This window comes from Phymastichus coffea, unplaced genomic scaffold, assembly GCF_024137745.1.
Source record: "Phymastichus coffea isolate CEN01 unplaced genomic scaffold, Cenicafe_Pcof_1.1 PCOF00113, whole genome shotgun sequence".
NCBI lineage: Eukaryota > Metazoa > Arthropoda > Insecta > Hymenoptera > Eulophidae > Phymastichus > Phymastichus coffea.
Genome location: NW_026706924.1, coordinates 35,534 through 54,397, shown reverse-complemented (window position 1 = coordinate 54,397; position 18,864 = coordinate 35,534). Strand labels below are relative to the sequence as shown.

The window sequence follows — 18,864 nt, the reverse complement described above, 5'->3', positions numbered from 1 at the left end:
TATGAAATTTTTGTAAATTTCAAGTGTCAATCAAACACCTGTTAATTCTTATATTAAATTGGATACAGCTTATTTTATAAAATTACAATAAAGTAAAAATCAATTACTATTAGAAATGTATTTTCAAAAAAATAAAGAAATTTTTAAATTGCTGTCAACTCGATTATACCAAAATTTTCAACGAAATTATATCTGTGTAGCATTTGAAATATTTCGCTTGAAAAACCCAACTTAATATAAAAATACAATAACATATTATTTTAATTGAAAAATAATGTGTGTTTATTGAGTACTTAGGCAAAATATAAAGATGCAGCATATTTAAAGCATTTTTATACAAAATCTAAAATTACAGTGTATTCACAGGTCCTTGATATAAAGTAAATCTTAAAATTTATGTCATTTTTTTTACGTAATTTATAGTTTAAATCAATTCCTAAATATCATAATTATAATGTTTACCGCAAACCTCGTTCAACTCGCACGGATGCTTTTAACACATCGGTCTTTTACACTTCAAACGCTGATACCAGATCTTGCGATTGAAATTATCGACGTTTCGCGTTGATCCAATTTCCTATCAAGAATTTCATCTTTTCGATTATGATCTGGTGAATACTCATCATGAGACTTCAGATACTTTTCAATTGACAGACGTAGACAGAAATTGTAACCTTCACGCATTTGTTCGTACATTAGACTGTATATAAATGGATTGCGATTCGCTTTACGGTTGAGCGTTGCATGTGAAGAAATCGTATTTTTTGCAATTCTCCACACGCGACATTGTTACAGAAGTAGAATTGTTTATAATTTCGTTTCTGATATAATACAGGTTCCGAAACAACACGACAAACATTGAATATCGTTGGCAAGAATTTTTCAGTAGCTTGCGTGGCCTGTGGCACGATGATTGAAATTTGCAAAACATATATCTTGGTGCCATGGAACGATTCAAACTAGCAGCTGATGTATCGAATCAAAATCATACTTTAAAGATCTTACCTTTGCCTCATTTTCTATACAGAAGCTAAAGTTCGCATTACGTGTGTATAATGGAAATAAAATTGTCACTAAATTGATTAAACGCAATACCTGATTTATACACTGCTTCAGCAACGCAATATCAGGTAGCACTAGCAAGAAAATTACTCATGCTTGACGTTGTCAACGGTTATTTTAAGATGTGTAAGTCTTCTAAAACGCGCGGCCATTCGAATCTCGCGCTTTGGAAAACTTCAGCTAAGCGGTGACGCCCTCTATGCGAATATGCCCACATATGCTGCGACTGTAGTTCGATCACTCTGTCTCTCTCTTGCCCCGCCTCTCTCTCCCCCCGGCGCGAGATAGTGTTGCGCGCGTTTTATCGTTCGCGCTGTTGTTCTGGCTTCGCGGTTTGCCGGCAATCAGAAAATCCGCGCGCAGAATCGAACGCGCAACGACCGCGACGACGGCGTCGAGGCAAATAAATCTCAAAGAGAGTAGCGAGTGTCCGCGGTGCGGTCGCGGTTAAAAAATCCCGTGGTGGACGCAGGCGAGAGCACCGAAGCGATAATATTAAGCGAGCGGCGCGGAGAGAGCGAGTCATGCCTCGGGAGTTTGCAAGTCGCTGGGCGCTGCGTCGACGACAGCAGCTCTCGACAGCCAGCAGCAGACATCGGCTACGGCTACGGTGGCGGCGGCGGCGAGCAGCAGCAGCAGCAGCGGTAGGTAGCCTGTAGCGCGGCGTCGTAGCGGAGCGGCAGCCAGTACCCCCCCGTCGTTGGCCGCGGCTGCACCAGTGGACTGACGACTCCTCTCCGCTCTCGCTCTCGCGCGCGTTCTCTCTCTCTCTCTCTTGGCTCTTTGTAACCTAGAAAAATTACCTTGTGTCGAGGACGCGGAGAGAAGTGAGCGAAAGGCCTTGGTGCAACACGCAGCAGTGCGCGCAGCAGTTGTTTGTTTGATCATGTAAGAGTCTCGCGGCGAGCTCGTGCGTTTTTTTGGTTTGGTTGCGCGATCGAAGCGTGAAGTAGCGCGCCAGCAGGGAAAGAGGCAAGATGACGATGGTGGAGCGGTACGACGAGTTGTGCAGACTATGCGCCTCGTACGATGCCGTCAAAATGGACATCTTCGGGCAGGAAGGCAGGAACCGACAGCTCGTCGACAAGATACAAACGTGCTTACCCTTCAAGGTATGTATGCACACATTGTGTTTTTATGTTCGCACGTACGTACACACACATACATGCACGCAACCGTACACACGCACACATACACGTACGTCGCATTTAATCGCGGCGTCGTCTGCTAGAGTTTCACCAATTTTATATTTGTTCCGTGCTCCTCGGCGTCATCGGTGCGGGCCACGACTTCGCTTTCTCGTTCTTTTGTTATCGACCTTGGGGGGTTGATTTGGTCGTTCCCTGGGAGAGGCGTTGGAGAGCGAGAGAAAGAACGAGAAAGAGAGTTTCTGAGAACGCTGGCCTCTCGCTCTCCTCGCCTCTCTCTCTCTCTCTCTCTCTCTCTCTCTCTCTCTCTCTCTCTCTCTCTCTCTCTCTGTGCCTGTCTCTCTGTCTCTCTGTCTCTCTCTCTGCCTCTCTCTCTGTCTTTCTCTCTGTCTCTCTCTCTCTCTCTCTCTCTCTCTCTCTCTCTCTCTCTGTTACCTGCCCTGAGCGCGCCTGCGCCAAAGCTGCACCTGGCCACTTTTCTTGGCTTGACCGTCCTCGGTCTCGTTTTTACCAATCCGTGTGCCCGCGTCTGGCTGTGTGCGAGCGTCCCTTTCGAAGCGAACCGACGCCGAGGAGGCGGACAAGCGGCGTGGGCGCAGCGGGACGTATCGGATATACGCTTGGCTCTCTCGCTCTCTCCCTCCTTGGCTGCTCTGTGCGTACTCGGGCCACGGCGACGACCATCTTGTGTCGTCGTCAGCGGCAGCGTCGGTGCGGCCTCGTTCGCTCTCCGGCTGCGATGTTTCTTGCGGCTTGATGGGTTTTCCGCCTCTCGCCATAGCCGCCGAGCGCGCGGTTATATTCCAGCCTGTCTCTCATAATTGAACCTCGTCGCTGTTCGTCGCTTACGGACAAATTTTTTACTCTTTTAATTCGAACTAAAGCAAACGACCACGCCATCCCGGATGACGAAATTTTCCACTGGCTCTTGCCTTCGTCGAGCGGACTGCATTTTTTCTTTCATTTACGGCTATCCACGGCACTCTCGGGCGTGCCTTTATCATTTCATTCATAAAATTCGCCCGCGGGTTCTAACGTATTTGACAGAGTCGAAGCGGGCGCTAACGAAAGCACGCTCGATGTCAATCGCCCTTACCTGTTAATTTGTTTTTTCGCAAATCGTCGCAGCTTGGGTAGAGTCGTGCGACGAACAAAGGCGGAGCGCCCTTTTTTTTTCTTTCACGTTAACCGGGGTGGACAGGTTCACTTGGAAGTCCTCTCTCGTCGGGCGACGAACTATATCGACGCACGTAATCCCGAAGACTGTGGCAAGGAAAGAAAAAAAATTGAGGAAAACGCGTGCCGTGGCGGTCGGCTCTCTCCCGAGAGACAAACACGTGTCTTTGGAATCAAAACACCCCCTACTCCGCGTACGTGTAGTCTATTGCGGCCGCTACTGCTGTATACGACTTGGTAGTTTATTAGAGCGGCGTTTTCAAGCGGCGCGAGAGACGCCTATCTTCGCTGTGCCCGTCGTCGCACTGTGATAAGTTTTTGGATAGACAACTCAACTCGACTTTGCTCTGAGTTTGTTCTGGGGCGTTATTTTTTTTCTTCTTTTTTCGTCTGTTTGGGCTGGTTTTCGAAGGGTGTCCACGAAGAATGTTGCTAGGGAGAAACACGTGACGAAGTTCCCGCACATGAAAGAATCTCGGCTAGCCTCAAGCTACGAAAATACGTCAACTTTTTTTTGTTTGTTTTACAAATTCGCTCTTATAGATATCAGCCTTCGTCACGTTAATCTTAAACTGTGGCATGCACGTCGAAGTTCTCGTAGAGGCATTCGAGGGTGAAAAATTCGCCAACGAACGAGAATGAAAACCAGGCTCGCGAACGAGAGACTCGCATGCATTTAAATGAAAGAAAAAACAACAAAATTTTGGTTAATGCAAAATTGGTGCATGCAGCAGCGAAGTCGCGTTTCGCTATAAAATTGCACCGAACAATGAGAAAAGAAATTCCTGAAACCAAATACAATTTCTGCAGTGACATTAATTAAAAGACAGGCGTGTATCAGCTCGCACAGTAACAGTTATAGCGCGACTGCTAGTGCTGTTGATAACTCGGTTACGTGTGCGTTGTGTACTTACGCGTATGGATTTTTTCGCGCAAACTGAGCTCCATGGACATAGGACACCAGCAGCTGAGCGTTTATTGATATTGCGGTTACAGTGAGTTTTAACAAGATTGCTTCCCCCCCCCCCCCCCCGTAAAGAGATCACAACGTTCCCGAGTTCACATTATATATCTTCAAGTGGTTTAACTTTATCTTCGAACGGGGTTGCTGAGTTTTCAAGTTACTGGCTCGCAAGCCGTACGAACGGCTGCTCAAATCACGTCAATTACGAACGATTAATCACTTCGGCGCGCATAAATCCAATCTCGTTACAATTAAAGCGCTTCTGCGGGGAAAGATGATGCTATTCCGAGCCACTCTTCTCAACCTAGAACAACAGTTTAGTTGAATAAGGAAAAGAAAAAAAGGTAGAGGGACGAAAGGTTCAATAACCACGCGTGGCCCGCAGTCGAAAAGCGCACGACATTGGGTGCTGGGGGCGTAGAGAGTCATCGTGGCGAGAGCAACATCCATCGGCCGGATCGATGCGCCCCGGCGAGCAGCGGCGTCCTCGTTTTCCTCGAGAGCGGGACTGGCCTGGCTGCCTCGTCACCTCGCCGCTGGCCGCCGCGTTGCCACGATCGATCCGTGCCAACAGCAGCAGCAGCGGCGGCAGCGGCAGCGGCAGCAGCAGCAACACCGGGACCCGCGCGAGCCGCCAGACAGAGATGGAGCGCTGGCAGCGAGCACGCAGCCCCCGGCGACCGCGCCGCGCGCGAGTAACTCGATACCGCCGCTGCCGCTGGCACGTGGCAGATGCGCGACACGGCGAGGGACGCGCCCTCGCCTTTGTGTGCCTCGCGATTTCTCGCAGCAGCGCCTGCCCGGGTGGATTCGAGCGGCCGCAGGTTAGGTTCGCTTGGGCGCGACACGTGCGCCGGGAGGAGAAGCGCTGATCGTATGCGAGTAGCAATTGCTCGATCTCTCTCTCTCTCATCTCTCTCTCTCTCTCTCTCTCTCTCCTCTCTCCTCTCTCTCTCTCTCTCTCCTCTCTCTCCTCTCTCTCTCCTCTCTCTCCTCTCTCTCTCTCTCTCTCTCTCTCTCTCTCTCTCTTCCGCGGCGCTCGAGAGGTTCGGGAATGTCACGGGAGAAGCTCGCGAGCGAGATAACAGACGGCCGCGCGAGAAAGTGAAAGTCCTGCAGAGCGTCAAATGGCAAACATGACGATTCGCATCGGTTACGTCGGACGGTTTTTGCTTGATCACTTGGCGGTAGGTTTCCGTGCCCGAGAACCGAGGGAAATTGCTGAGCGCGCGCTCGTACGCTCGAACAAGCGACGCCAGAGAGCCGCCGCCGGCTGGCATTTTTCTGTTCCGGACACCCGGTGCGTGGCCCCTCGTGGCAAACCAGCAGCAGCAGCAGCAGGCAGGCGAGCCAGGCGGCCAACCAGCTTGCGAGACGGGTGCGGCCTCGCTCTCTCTCTCTGTCTCTCTCTCACACACACATACACACGCTTGTTCGCCCGCCCCGCTCTCTGTTCGCTTCGAGGTCGTCCCCTCTTGCGGCTGCTGACTCGGGAAACTACGCCGCGTCGACGTTGCTGTAACTCGCCTCGCTGGGAATTGAAATTTCTCGACTCTCGCTGCCACGGCTGCGAACACAATGTTCGCCTCGCACGAAGAGAGAGAGAGAGAGAGAGAGAGAGAGAGGCAGCATCTGCCGCAGCGATACGGGTGTTTTACGATCGGGATATTTACGAGGAACGGCTCGGCGACGATGACACGCAATTTTCTTTCCGAGCTACGAGATATCGTCGTTCGGCCGGTAAAACAGACACATTCGCGCACCCGACATGTGCCCCCGAGAAAGCGAGCATTCCAACGCGAGCGAGTAATCGTCGGAAGAACCTCGACGGCAGCAACAACGGCAACGTCGGGCGTAGACATCGCCCTCCTCACGCTCGCTCGCTTGCTCTCTCTCTCCCCCTTCGCCATCGCCCGCTGCCGCCGCCAGCCGCTGCGACGCCACCAGGCAACCGGCTCTCCTCGGCGATGACGAGGACAGAATGCCGCGGCAGCCTTTTTACGCGCCTCCGGCGTCCTTCGAGCTTGCGCGTCGCGTTTTCCTCTTAACACGCGATCTAGTGTATCTCTGCCTCTTTTCCCTCCTCCGTCCCGCCGCACCCTTGCCGAAAATGCAATCGACCAGCGTGCCGACGCTGCCGTTGAAGGGGAGAAGGAGAGAGAGAAAGAGAGTGGGCGAAGGCTGTCCGGTTACCTGAGACCGAACGGACGCGCGCGTTCTCACTCTCTCTCTCTCTCTCTCTCTCTCTCTCTCTCTCTCCCAACCTACCTGGTGGTGGTGCTGCTGCTGCTCCTCCCTGCCCCGTAGCGTTTACACAGAGGCCTGCACACACACACACACACACACACACACACACACACACACACACACACACACACACACACACACACCTGGCGATGCTCGAAAATCCAGCGTTCGCTCGCGCGCGCCTCGTGTCTTTTCGCGCGAACGTTGAATTTTTTTCCCTTCTCGTGATTTTCGACGAGAGCTTTCTTCTCCCTCGAAAGCGACGAGCGCTGTTTGTCGGGCCGATTGGCGTACGAATGTTCGTCGTTGCTCCTGCCACGCGTATTCGATTGGAAATCGAGGACACTGTACTTCCGACGATGCGCGGGAGAACAGGAAGGAATCGAGCGTCGCGATTGATCGCAGCCGTTCGCGCGCGACGACACCGAGTGGCCGACCCAAAGGCAGGATTAGCGTGCGAGAACGGGTAACCTCACTATCCTTGGCAATTGGTACGGCGAAGCATCTATCGGCGCGTTGTGCCATCAATTGGCCGATGCCGCAAAGCGCACGACTGACCTGACCGCTCTCCTTTTTTCCATTGCAGATCGTCGAGCATGACAGACTGCCGAAATGCCTATGCTATCGCTGCATGTACAATCTGGAAAATTTCTACGACTTCAGAACAGCGTGCGTCAACGCGGTGGCCATGCTGGAGAGATGTCTGCCGCCGGAAGACGTAAGACCTTGAGCGCCGGGGCCGAAGAACGATCCATGTGACGCATTTCAAGGAAACCTCCAATGTTTTCTTTCGTGTACAGACGGTTCCGGAAATCAAGCAGGAGGAGGACGAGCCTTACTCGGAGCTGCGAATGGAGCTATTGAAAAACAAAGAGGGTATGCCAATGATGATCTCGGAAGCACCGGTGGTCAATCCGAACGCAGAACTTGGCACTCCACCGAGGCTCAGATCCGACGGCGAGGCCGATCCAGACGATTTGCACAACCACGACACCAGTTCACACGGGGAAGGTAGGTGTTTTTTTTTTGCTTTTTATTCGTTTGTGGCGATCGATAAGGATTCCAGCTCTTAACTGCGAAACCTTTTTTAGCTCTCGACGACGATCACAAGTCGGACGAGTACGAGATGGACATGGAAACGAATCCGAGCGACTTCCTGGAGATGAGCGCAATGGTGCCCGAAGACGAAGGTGGTTTACCACAGCCGTCACAGCACCAGCAGAAGTTTCAACATCGCAATGAACAGCACGAGGTTTACGTGTGCTCGTTGTGCAACAAAGCATTCAGTTCCAAGGGGCACCTGTCTCTACACGCTAGGATTCACGTTGGCGCTGGTGACGTGATCGGCGAGAAAGTCATTACCGACGATCACACTTCCTTCAAGAGACCCTATCAGTGCGATCTTTGTAACAAATCGTATTCCACGGCTAAGCATCGGTGGGGACACGTTTCCACGACTCATCGGTACGATAATGGAATAATGGAAGCTTTTGGTTTTTTTGCATTACGCGCGAGTTTCTTTACTTTGATGCCTTTTTTCGTGAAATTCTTGATAAAGGAAAGACTGCCGTTTGTCGAATGAAAAACATCTCTGCCAATTTTACTGTTCTATTGTCTTGACGCGCTATAAAGGAGTATATCCTGGTTGTGTGCACTGATTGATTTGACATTGAAGACAGACGGAGTCTGGAAGAAAAACGAAAATTACTTTTTTTTCAAGATTCTGTGCGTTCATAAAAACAATTACAGCAAAATAAAAAATTGAACGTATCTATAAGCAATTATTTTGTTTTCATCGCAGAGGCCATCCAGCAGTGACGTGCGGCCACTGTTCACGTATCTACTCGACCCGGACAAATCTCGAGGAACACATCAAATCACGCCACGCTGGTCAACCGCCACCGCCCGAAATTCAAGTCAATTACGTGCAACAAGATTCGCGATTCCAGTGCAAGACTTGTCCTAAAATGTACACCAATATTACTGATCTCAACAAGCACAGTCGTATCTGTCATGCCTCGCATAATAGCCTCAATGCTCAGAACTGTAAATACGCAGGGATTTCAAATCTTAGTTTTTTATTAAAAGTATACATTTTAATTAATATGACATTTCCTTGTCTTACAGCAAAGTTGAGAAATGCTTTAGATCCAAACTCAGATTTATCGAGCGTGGATTCGGATTATGAGAACAGAGATTATAGAAGCGCTGAAGCGAAACTTGCCAAAAATCCTCAGCTGACAATCCTCAAACAAGCCTTAATCAAAGGAGAGAGCGTGAAAAAAGAGTATGATGAGAGACAAAAGATGCTGAGCAAAGCTAAAAAGCAGGCCAAAGGTATGTTATTTGCACGGCATTTTTCTTGATTATCTGTTCGATCAAGTTATATGATATCATATTTTTATTGAACATTACAACAAACACTTGAAATTGGCTCGACGAAAAAGATTAAGCAAACAGCTCTCAATTATGAGAGCTGTAAAATTCATGTAATTCATGTGTTAATAATTCGTATTGTTAGGATTCTTATATATTCATAACCTGAAATTTCATTTTTGCAGAAACCAATGACGCGAACGGTAAACGATGGTACTGCGAAGCGTGCCCGGCGAACTTTGGTAGTGCGGATGAGTTGCGCGATCATGAGAAAACACATGACGCCGATAAACCCTTCATTTGTATTCTTTGTGAGAAAGACTTTGTGTTAAAGTCTTCATTGAGCAGGCACATTTTGTCATCTCACGGTGTTGACCCAACTCCTCTTATCGAGAGTGAAAAGTGTTTGAAGAAGTCTGTTTTGGAGGCTAATGCGAACCGACCACTTATAAAACAGGAGGCTAATGATAATTCATCGTCACCTATGTCTGACGTAAGTTGAATTTCAAATTGAAAGTGTGCATTTGTATGATCTAAGGAAATCAATAAATTATAATGTTAATAATTATTCTTGCAGAACTTAGATGACGAGGATCAAGAGAACGGCTATGACATCAAGCCCGATATGGAAACTGTTTTCGTCTGCGAGATCTGTACACGCGATTTTAACGATCGAGCTTCCCTATGGTTGCACATCCGAGCCACACACAAAGAATATGCCGCATTCGCATGCGGAGTTTGCTTGAAAATCTGCCAAGATAATGCTCAATTACTAAACCACGTAAACATGTATCACGGTGGTTCGAAATTGCAGATATCCGAGCAGAGAAGGTACAGCTGCACAATATGCGGCCGACAACACGATTCGCGAAAAAAGCTCATTACTCACGTATCCATTCATAACATCGATCCAAGCTACGACCCAGCCAATTACGTGCAACTAAATACTAACTACTATAACGAAAGCGTTAATACCAATGACAGCAATAATGAATTGATTATGGATTGCGACGACGAGAAGCTCGACTGCTTCGTTTGCTTTAAGTCTTTCCCTAATGAGGATCAACTTATTCGACATCAACGAAATGCTCACAAAACTGAACAAATACAAATAGGCGAGTTTGGTGGTAATGGTACTCCTGGTGGATTAAATGATAGTACTAATCGAGCGCAGTATCATCTGTTCTTTGTATGTGAACTCTGTGGAAGCTCACATCCTAGCAAGTGGGAAAGGTGGCTTCATGTTAGCAGCAGGCACGCTGATGAACCAGCTATCAGGGTAAAATTTTTTTAAATACTCGGCGACGAGAAAGAAATGAATCGCCTCGAAAATATAACTATCTACTTTTATTTTTTCTTTTTCAGTGTGAACGTGATGATTGCGGTAAAATTTTCGCTACGAAAACGCTGCGAAACGAACATACGCAACATCATCATTTACAAGGCAGTGTACCCAATACCTGCGAGATTTGCGGCAAATTATGGAGCAGTCGAGTTGACTATTGGAAGCACGTAATGGGCGTACATTCGAATACGGTGCCTCTTGTCTGCGGTGTTTGTCTCAAAGTCTTCCCTGATGTGATTCAACTAAGTCAGCATGTTAAAATTAAACATTGGCCCTTAACGAATGGTGACTTCAGTTGCGATATTTGCGGTAGACCATATTCAAATAAGAGCAAAATGAAAAGGCACAGAAGGATTCACGGTTTGGATGATGAACCTTATGAGCCTTCTTCCAATAACGCGAGTTTGGTTATCAATGATGCTTCCATGGGTGATATGTCTGGTTAGTAAAAAGGAGATTTTATATTCAGTCACGGTTTTTGATTTATACATTTTTTAAACAATTTATTGTTTTTTTTTTTCAGGCTTGCCAGAGCCAATTCCAATTGATAACGGTTTACCTCAACCCATCGACTCAAGCTCCACGATGGACCTAAATTGCGAAATGTGCGGAAACTTGAAGTTCTCTTGTCTTGACGAACTTAGTAACCATCGTCGTGTCGTTCACAATCTTTTCCCTTGCGACTTGTGCAATAAGTGTTACGGTCGTACCTCTCACCTCTGGAAACATGTAAATCGTGTGCATAAAGGTCACGACGATGTTACCTGTCGTTACTGTCTGAAAACCAGTGCATCGAGAGAACATCTTACAGCACATATCGCCAAGATTCACAGATACGAGCCTGAGGTTAAGCAAGAAATTCGTGAGACAAATATAAGTTTCAAGCAAGAAATGGAGGAAGACGATGGTGTTATACATTTCTGCGAGAAGTGTAACAAATCGTTCAATAAAAGGTGAGTAATTCGCTGAATTCATTCTACTCACAGTCTACTTAGACTTTCAAGAAATATTTGACATGCCAATTGTCGTTATTTGTCCAGGTACCTGTTACGTCGTCACATGAAAGGCTGTCAGAACTACCGCAAAGATCCGGGTTCTCTATTGACACGTTGCCGCGCGTGCGAGCGAATCTTTAAAGACCGCGCAAGTTTACAGAAACACATTGAGAATCATCATAGCTCATACGAGTGTCATCTATGTAAAATCACAATTACATCGAAACTCGGCATCATGACGCACAATCGGGTGCATCACATGAACCATCCGGATCTTACCTGCGAAATTGAAAGTTGTCGGAAACTAATGAGGACAACAGAAGACTTGGAATCGCACAAGAAAGATCACAAGCATCATCCGAGCCCAAACGTCTGTGATTTCTGTGGTGATACCGTTGAAAACAAGTTGAAGTTGAAAATGCACGTGCTGAGTTTGCACAGAAACGAGATCGGCGTTTCGTGTGGGGTCTGTTTAATTCCTATGAAAGATCCAAAGGATCTGAAGAAACACGTCGAAGAGGTTCACGAGAGTATTCTTTTACGACCGAATACTTGTCAAGTTTGTGGCAAACAGTACGCTTCGAAGTGGAAGGCATTCGATCACACGAAAAAGTGTCACGGTAAAGTGTTCCGCACATGCAAACAATGCTTGGCTGTGTTCACATCCGACGAGGATTTGCGGTATCACTACGAGCACATTCATAACATTCCCAAAGATCAACTTGACGCTTATCAGTACAGATTGGAAGTTCGTGGCAAACAAGCTCGAATGGACGATTTTGATCTTGGACCACTGGAAGTCGTGGTGAAAGAAGAGCCCGACGAACTTGAATTCGATATGGATCCGTTCGATGAAAACTCGAACGACTCCAAACGAAAGCGCTCTGAGATGGACACTCACGACTGTGAAATCTGTCCGGAAATCTTCCTCAATCAGGAGTTACTTTCGTCGCATTACAGAAACGTTCACAACACCGATCCGGCAAGAATGATCAAGAAATTTAAGACGGAAGTAGGTTCGGGAAAGAATATGCGCGAACGCGAGAACTACGAGTGTAAGAATTGTCAAAAACAATTCTGTACAAAAACGCTGTACATGAGTCACGTTAGCATGTGTACTCGCAAAGCTGGCTCGTCAATTCTCGAAGCGCACTTAAAGAACAACAATCAGATTCAGATCAAGAGAGAAGAACCGGAACCGGTAATGTGCGAAACAAATTTAAATATTCCGGATTTCAATCTGTTTGAGGATATCAACATGCAGCTGTCGGGGCAGAAACCAGTGCCGAGTTTGATGCCACTTGCAAGTAGCGGTAGTGTCCATATGTCGAAGGGCTCCAAGTACTCGAGGAAAGACTCGAGAAAAGTGTACGATGAGTCGACAAATACCGAATGCACGTGCGAGGTGTGTGGCAAACAATGGCCAGCGAAGAAACATCTGTGGCAGCATTTGATTAGGTTCCATAGAGCGGAAGCGGCGGTTACTTGCGGAGTGTGCTTGAAACTTTGTGCGACGTACGAGGATCTGTCGGATCATCTGAATAACGTACATCCGACGATACTCACGACGACAGGCAACAACTTCACTTGTAAAGTTTGCGGACGATATCACAACGCGAGGAGTAAGCTGCTGCTGCACATGAGTATACATATTAATTGTAAGAGCAATTCGGTATGCGCGAGATGCAACAGGAGCTTCGAGAACGAGGAAAAATTAAAGGAACACATTGCTATGTGTATGGGCGCACGAGAAGGTCAAGCACCTGGTGAAGATCAAGTCGAGATAAAGATGGAAGATCACGATATAAAAGAAGAAGAGGGTAGTTTAATCGGTGATGAAGATGATGGTCAGTCTGACTCGGATAATAGCAGTTCTAACGATTCCGATAGTAGTAATTCTGACAGTGATAGTTCAAGTGACGACGACTCAAGCAACAGCAGTAAAGAAACCGAGAACAAAGAAGTCAATCCACAAGAGTCGATGAGTATGCCCGACGAAGATGAAATGTACGAAGAATCGGAAAACGATGAGTACGTGAAAAAGAATCAGCAGGAGATACAGCAGAAGTACGAAGCTCCACGGAAAGAACAGATGCTCGTCAATTATTTCGATGACGAAGGTCCACCTGCACTTAGTCCCATGATGTCTATGGCCATTAAGGAACAGAATGAAGATGATAGTCAATTAAGTAGAAGTGCTTTGAGCACTGACAAAGCTAAGAGTGATGCTAGTGAAGAAGACAGTAGTGACGAGGAAGAAGCGGAGGAAAGCGAAGTCGAAGAAGTGGTACAACACGCGCAGATTGTTGATCCAAATAGTGCACTCCACGTCGACGATAACTCCGATGAAGGTGATTGATTGTGCACACTGGCCTGGGAGACACAATGCTTCTTTGTTTTGCTTTCTTTGCATGCTTCTTTTACTTCTATTTCTGCGGCGATTATTATTTGCATCAACTTTAATAAAATAATTACCCATCGGTATCATCGTGTCGTAAGATATTAGTGCACTTTACTTACCAAGCCAAGTCTCCTCAAGCATTAACTTTAGTTCAAACTGTTGCTTTTTTAATATTTTTATGTAATATTACTAATAGAAGACGATTTAATAATCCAATCCTATGTTTTGTACAAATCATGCGCTACCCTGCTATTTTGTTTTACGTTTATGTTTACTTCCCACTGTGCTTGTTCGCTTAAACATTTTATCTTTAACTAACAATATAATTAATTATTTTTACAAATTAAGAACAAGAGCAAGGGGAAGGGCAGGAATTGGAAGCAGAAGAACAGGAAGTAGAAGGCGAGCAAGAAGAGGAGGAAGGAGAAGGAGATGGAGAGGAAGAGGAAGAGGAAGAGGAAGAGGAGATTGAGCAAGAACATGAACAAGAACAAGAAGTTGAGGAGCAAGAAGGCGAAGAACAGGAAGTTGACGAGCAAGAAGGTGAAGAACAGGAAGTCGAAGAAGACGATGAAGGTTTAAATGGCACGGAAGTATTGGAAGTCGATGAAAATGACATGCAAAATCTTAACGGCACAGTACTGATGTTAGCAAACGATGCCGACGGCAATCAAATCCTCGTCGAGCGTAACATTGCTGACCTCGAAAATGACGACTCAGTTCACGATATGGCACAGTATGTTTTCCAAGATGGGGAAGGTTTTGCTCTCGAGGACTACGAGGCCATCGTCGAAGGCCAAGGTGACGAGGACGATGATGGAGAGCAGCAAACCTTTGAAATGGAAATCGGCCAAGCCCAAGAGGAGGAAGAAGAGGAGGAGGAGGAGGAGGAGGAGGTCGAGGAAGAGGAGGACGAGTGACTCTGTGCCAAATTGAGTGTCGAGGACTGGGACCACGTACCCTTAGAATTGTACAATGAAAAAGGCTAAAACGCCGATGAATTAATTTATTCGTTTGTCGCCCAACGAATGCGCGGCTGATGTTCGTTTCTTTTTTTAAGTCTTTTTCAGTACTAAACTTCGTCGTTATTTTTTAAAAATTTACACTTCCGATTTGTCATTCAAGCGAGGTGAAGTTCTTTTTTACAAAAAAGTAATGTTAACTGTTGTATTCATTCCAGGATTTTTCCCGAGAAATCTATGTGCAGCGAGAAAATCAGTTTCTCGTGATAATGCCATGGAAAAGACGGATAATTAACGTTTATATCATATTCCTTGCACGTTTTAGTGTTTTATCTTATATAAATATTTTTTTTGTTTATCGTAATTTATGTATCGTTTATAAGTGCGCGGCAATGTAATTCCTGAAATACCGATGAAATTTGAACGGTACGAAGTAAATCATTTGGCATGTAAATAATGTAGCATAATACCAATTTACCACTTGAAAGAAATTTTTAAGTCAAATCTTATTTGTAGGTTAAGTCAACAAAAGAAAAAAAAAACTCGAGAAAGTATAAGAGTGAACGGTTGTATCACTGATTTGTGCGACTGTCGGAATTAACAAATGTGCGGAGCGTTAATCGTTTACAATCTTTCTATCAATTGCGATTAAACTAATTATGTACAACTTTAAAATACTTTAGAATGTAATGTTGTGATAAGACACAAAGCCATGTATAAAGATTATCGAAGTATATTTAGCGATTAAGGAGGTGAAGCAAAATACACATATACACACGGAATCAATGTTTTTTTTCTCGGAGAGGTGGGAAAATACGGATCCACATTCGCGTATAGAAATTGAAGAAAATATAAAAATTAGATTATGGATATCCTGCGAAAGAAAAATTCAGGCATATTTTAGGTGTAACGATTTAAATAGTTTGTAAAATTTTTTTCCCATTGAGATGAATATATTAAATTAACGACGCAAGTGGCTACGATTGTTATATCGAAAATAAAAATTTAAATACTAATAAATGATCAAAAATTTGCATTTTCTCTCGTTTCACATTTACTTAATAAACCTTTTCATCTCTTTACACAAATGAATATCATGATTGATTTTCGAGTCTTACTTTCTTTAAAAAATGCTTTATCATACAGAATGAATGCCTTCGATGAATGCTTCAACTGATGGAATTGGTGCATCTGGTAATATTCCATGACCTAGATTAGCTATGTAACGTTCTTTACTGAACTGACGGACCATATTTTCAGCTCTCTGACGTACTTTTTCCTGTAATTAAATTATTTTTACGATTTGATTAGTAAAATAAATACATCTTTTTTAAATATTCAAAGTGTTCAACTTTATTCTGAGATTATCCGACATTCAATTAAATTTTTACCGTGGTTGCGTATAAAGCACATGGATCCATATTTCCTTGAAGTGTGACGTTTGGTCCAACTCTTTGGCGAGCTTCTGCAGGATCGACAGTCCAGTCTAGGCCTATCACGTCGTAACCAGCTTCTTTGGCAAATATTTCAATAGAATCAAGAGCTGCTCCTTTAGGAAATGCAATCTATAAAATATATTTTAATCAGTGGTATTAATCAATCGATCGTTATATTTATATTAATTATTATTTTAATAGATTACCATTGGTACTTTTGGAATGTTGAGATTGACTAATTTTTCAATAACGCTCTGGTTAATTTGTTTGAAGTATTTTAAAGAATATTCTTTAAATAATTCAGTATTTAAAAAATCACCATGGCTCTCAAAAACTTGTAACAACTAAAAATATAGAACAAAATTTATGAGTTTTCCTTTACTCTATGCAAATTTTGGAATTTTTAAGTAGTACCTGAGCACCAGCTTTAACTTGCATAACTAAATAATCAACAATAACATCTGTAATCTTTTGTAATAATTGGTGTGACTCTTTTGGATACTTATACAACCAAGTTCTTGCAGCTGCCATTGTAGAACTTCCACCACCTTGGATCATGTATCCCATCAAAGTCCACTATAAAATTAAAAATCAATCAATATTATCTAAACACTCATAATAAAAATTACATGAACAGATATCTCACAGGAGCTCCTGTGAAACCAATGAGAGGAACTTTGCCTTCCAACTTATGCCTTGTCAATGTAATAGCTTCACCAACATATCTCAGTTCCTTGTCTACATCAGGGATCTTTAATCTAGAAATGTGCGATGGATCAGTTAAAGGCTCTGGCAAAACTGGCCCCTTAAAAAAATGAATATCATACCAAAATCATAAAATTTTTAACCATTTTACCCAGTGAGCATATGTAATGTATAATATTTAATTTACAATGCCAGGCTTCATCTCTACAGTAAGTCCCATTGCTTGTGGAATGACAAGAATATCAGAGAAAATGATACTGGCATCCAGAGGAAATCTCCTGATGGGTTGCAGTGTGATTTCACAAGCAAGTTCAGGAGTTTGGCATATTGTAAAAAAGTCATGCTTTATCCTCATTTCTCTAAATTCTGGAAGATACCGTCCTGCTTGTCTCATTATCCATACTGGCACCTTATCAACAGGTTCTCCTTTAGCTGCTTTTAGTATCCTGTCATTTTGGAGTAGTGGGAAATTGTGCTCTGTCATGCTGTATACCGCAATAGTACAAAATCAAATTATGTTTTACAGTAAGTAAACAGAAACGATATCGAAAGCAATGATATTGACTGCAGAATGAATGTGGCACAAAATATTTAAATTCCAATGCACAATTTACATATTAACAAGTGAGCTCCGAACTCACTCAGTAAAGGCTTTAGATTATGTAATTACAAAATTAGAGACAATTGCGTGTTTGTTTATAGCTACGATCACTGATATACACTCTACAATCACCAGAACAATAAAATAATGAATAATTAATGCTACTATCAACAATATAATTGTATAACCTTACTTTAGAGGCAGAGACGCGAGGATCAAATCTATAGACCAAATCAGGCAGTAGCAGAATACATGTGAGTAAGCACGAAACTGATGTGGATATGGCGATATTGGCTTTAATCGACATCACAACTGATATGAACCAGACATCTATTGCCACAAAAGAAAAACTTAACGAAAAATAGACGAAAATCGACCTGGAAAAATTATAGAAAAATTGCGCGTGATTGACAAGGATAGCACAACTGATTGATAATTGCTCGCAATTAAGATTTCATTAATAAAAAAATTCAAAAAATTGATCAGTAAAAATTAAATTTATGTAGCATTTTAATACGGTTTTTGTAGCAATGAATGTGTTGAATCGTTAGCCAAAATTATGCGTAATTTTACTATCGAATTAAAACATTATTATAACCATATCCGTTAAAGAATAAATATTATTTTTCATTACAGCAATACATGTATCTGAAAGATCGGTTGGTAACATAGAAAATACTCTCTCAAGAAAAGAATCTCAAGTAGCTAGGAATTGCGCTCTTATTATAACAAGAGCAGTTTTAATAAAAATGGGTTATCTTCTAAAATAACCGCTAATGTTAACTGTTTGACAGACGTGGATTGTTTTAACCTAGATAAGTTTTGAAGTACTTAAAATTATTGATTATTCAAAAAATAACCCATAGTTCTTATCAGGACAGCTCTTACATATTGACATTCTCGGAAATAAGGTATTGTTTATATGTCAAAGTAGTTACTGGATATTTAAAAAATGTTCATGCTTATGACGGTACAATTCTTTTCAAATCGCAAAACATACATATGTCTTGAGCGCAATTTTTCTCTAATTCTTCTAGGTCGATTTTCGTCAATGTTCCGCTGAATTTCTTCATCTCCATCAATCATATATAGCTAATAAATAAATCTATCTATCTCATAAACATTATTAATATAAATACATAAATAAAAATAGCCATGTCTAAATGTTCATTATCCTGGTACACTTAGGAAACTCCTTGCCCTTCCAATATACAGACACACACATACACGCATGCATGTGATTTACTTTCCAAGTAAAGTAAAACTTACGTGCGAATAGGTTGCTGCAAATACCTAAAACCTAGAGACTGTTTCTAAATGATTTTTGTTGCTGCAAACAATTAAAAATTTGGATTAGGTCTATTTTTAATATGACTACATAGTGGAAATTAAAAAATTTTTTTTTATAGTGGATTATGTTATCGAGATTGAAATTTTCTTTCGTAT

General features: G+C 43.6%; 2 protein-coding genes across 2 annotated transcripts; one reads left to right on the top strand and one right to left on the bottom strand.

Moving 5' to 3' along the window:
* Positions 1-1,845: 1,845 nt before the first annotated feature.
* On the top strand, positions 1,846-14,634 carry LOC131670644 (zinc finger protein Xfin-like). The gene is made up of 12 exons (XM_058946388.1): positions 1,846-2,174; positions 7,184-7,315; positions 7,398-7,608; positions 7,689-8,061; positions 8,399-8,643; positions 8,725-8,934; positions 9,159-9,466; positions 9,551-10,252; positions 10,339-10,759; positions 10,842-11,271; positions 11,359-13,664; positions 14,063-14,634. Exons 1-12 carry the CDS (start codon positions 2,040-2,042, stop codon positions 14,632-14,634), a joined length of 6,045 nt encoding a protein of 2,014 aa, XP_058802371.1. The 5' UTR covers positions 1,846-2,039.
* A 1,180-nt stretch (positions 14,635-15,814) lies between these two features.
* LOC131670645 (uroporphyrinogen decarboxylase) lies at positions 15,815-17,770 on the bottom strand. The gene is made up of 7 exons (XM_058946389.1): positions 17,612-17,770; positions 17,005-17,302; positions 16,759-16,917; positions 16,527-16,688; positions 16,319-16,456; positions 16,068-16,241; positions 15,815-15,955 (listed from the first exon to the last, which is right to left on the bottom strand). The coding sequence occupies exons 2-7, from the start codon at positions 17,299-17,301 to the stop codon at positions 15,815-15,817; spliced, it is 1,071 nt and encodes a 356-aa protein (XP_058802372.1). The 5' UTR covers position 17,302; positions 17,612-17,770.
* Positions 17,771-18,864: the final 1,094 nt, after the last annotated feature.

Coding starts and splice junctions, on each gene's coding strand:
- LOC131670644 (XM_058946388.1), top strand. CDS start 2,040: ATGACGATGGTGGAGCGGTACGACGAGTTGTGCAGACTATGCGCCTCG. Junction 8,062..8,398: donor CACGTTTCCACGACTCATCG/GTACGATAATGG, acceptor TTTTCATCGCAG/AGGCCATCCAGCAGTGACGT. Junction 8,935..9,158: donor AGCTAAAAAGCAGGCCAAAG/GTATGTTATTTG, acceptor TCATTTTTGCAG/AAACCAATGACGCGAACGGT.
- LOC131670645 (XM_058946389.1), bottom strand. CDS start 17,301: ATGACAGAGCACAATTTCCCACTACTCCAAAATGACAGGATACTAAAA. Junction 16,918..17,004: donor TAGAGATGAAGCCTGGCATT/GTAAATTAAATA, acceptor CATTTTTTTAAG/GGGCCAGTTTTGCCAGAGCC. Junction 16,689..16,758: donor TTGGTTTCACAGGAGCTCCT/GTGAGATATCTG, acceptor TTAATTTTATAG/TGGACTTTGATGGGATACAT.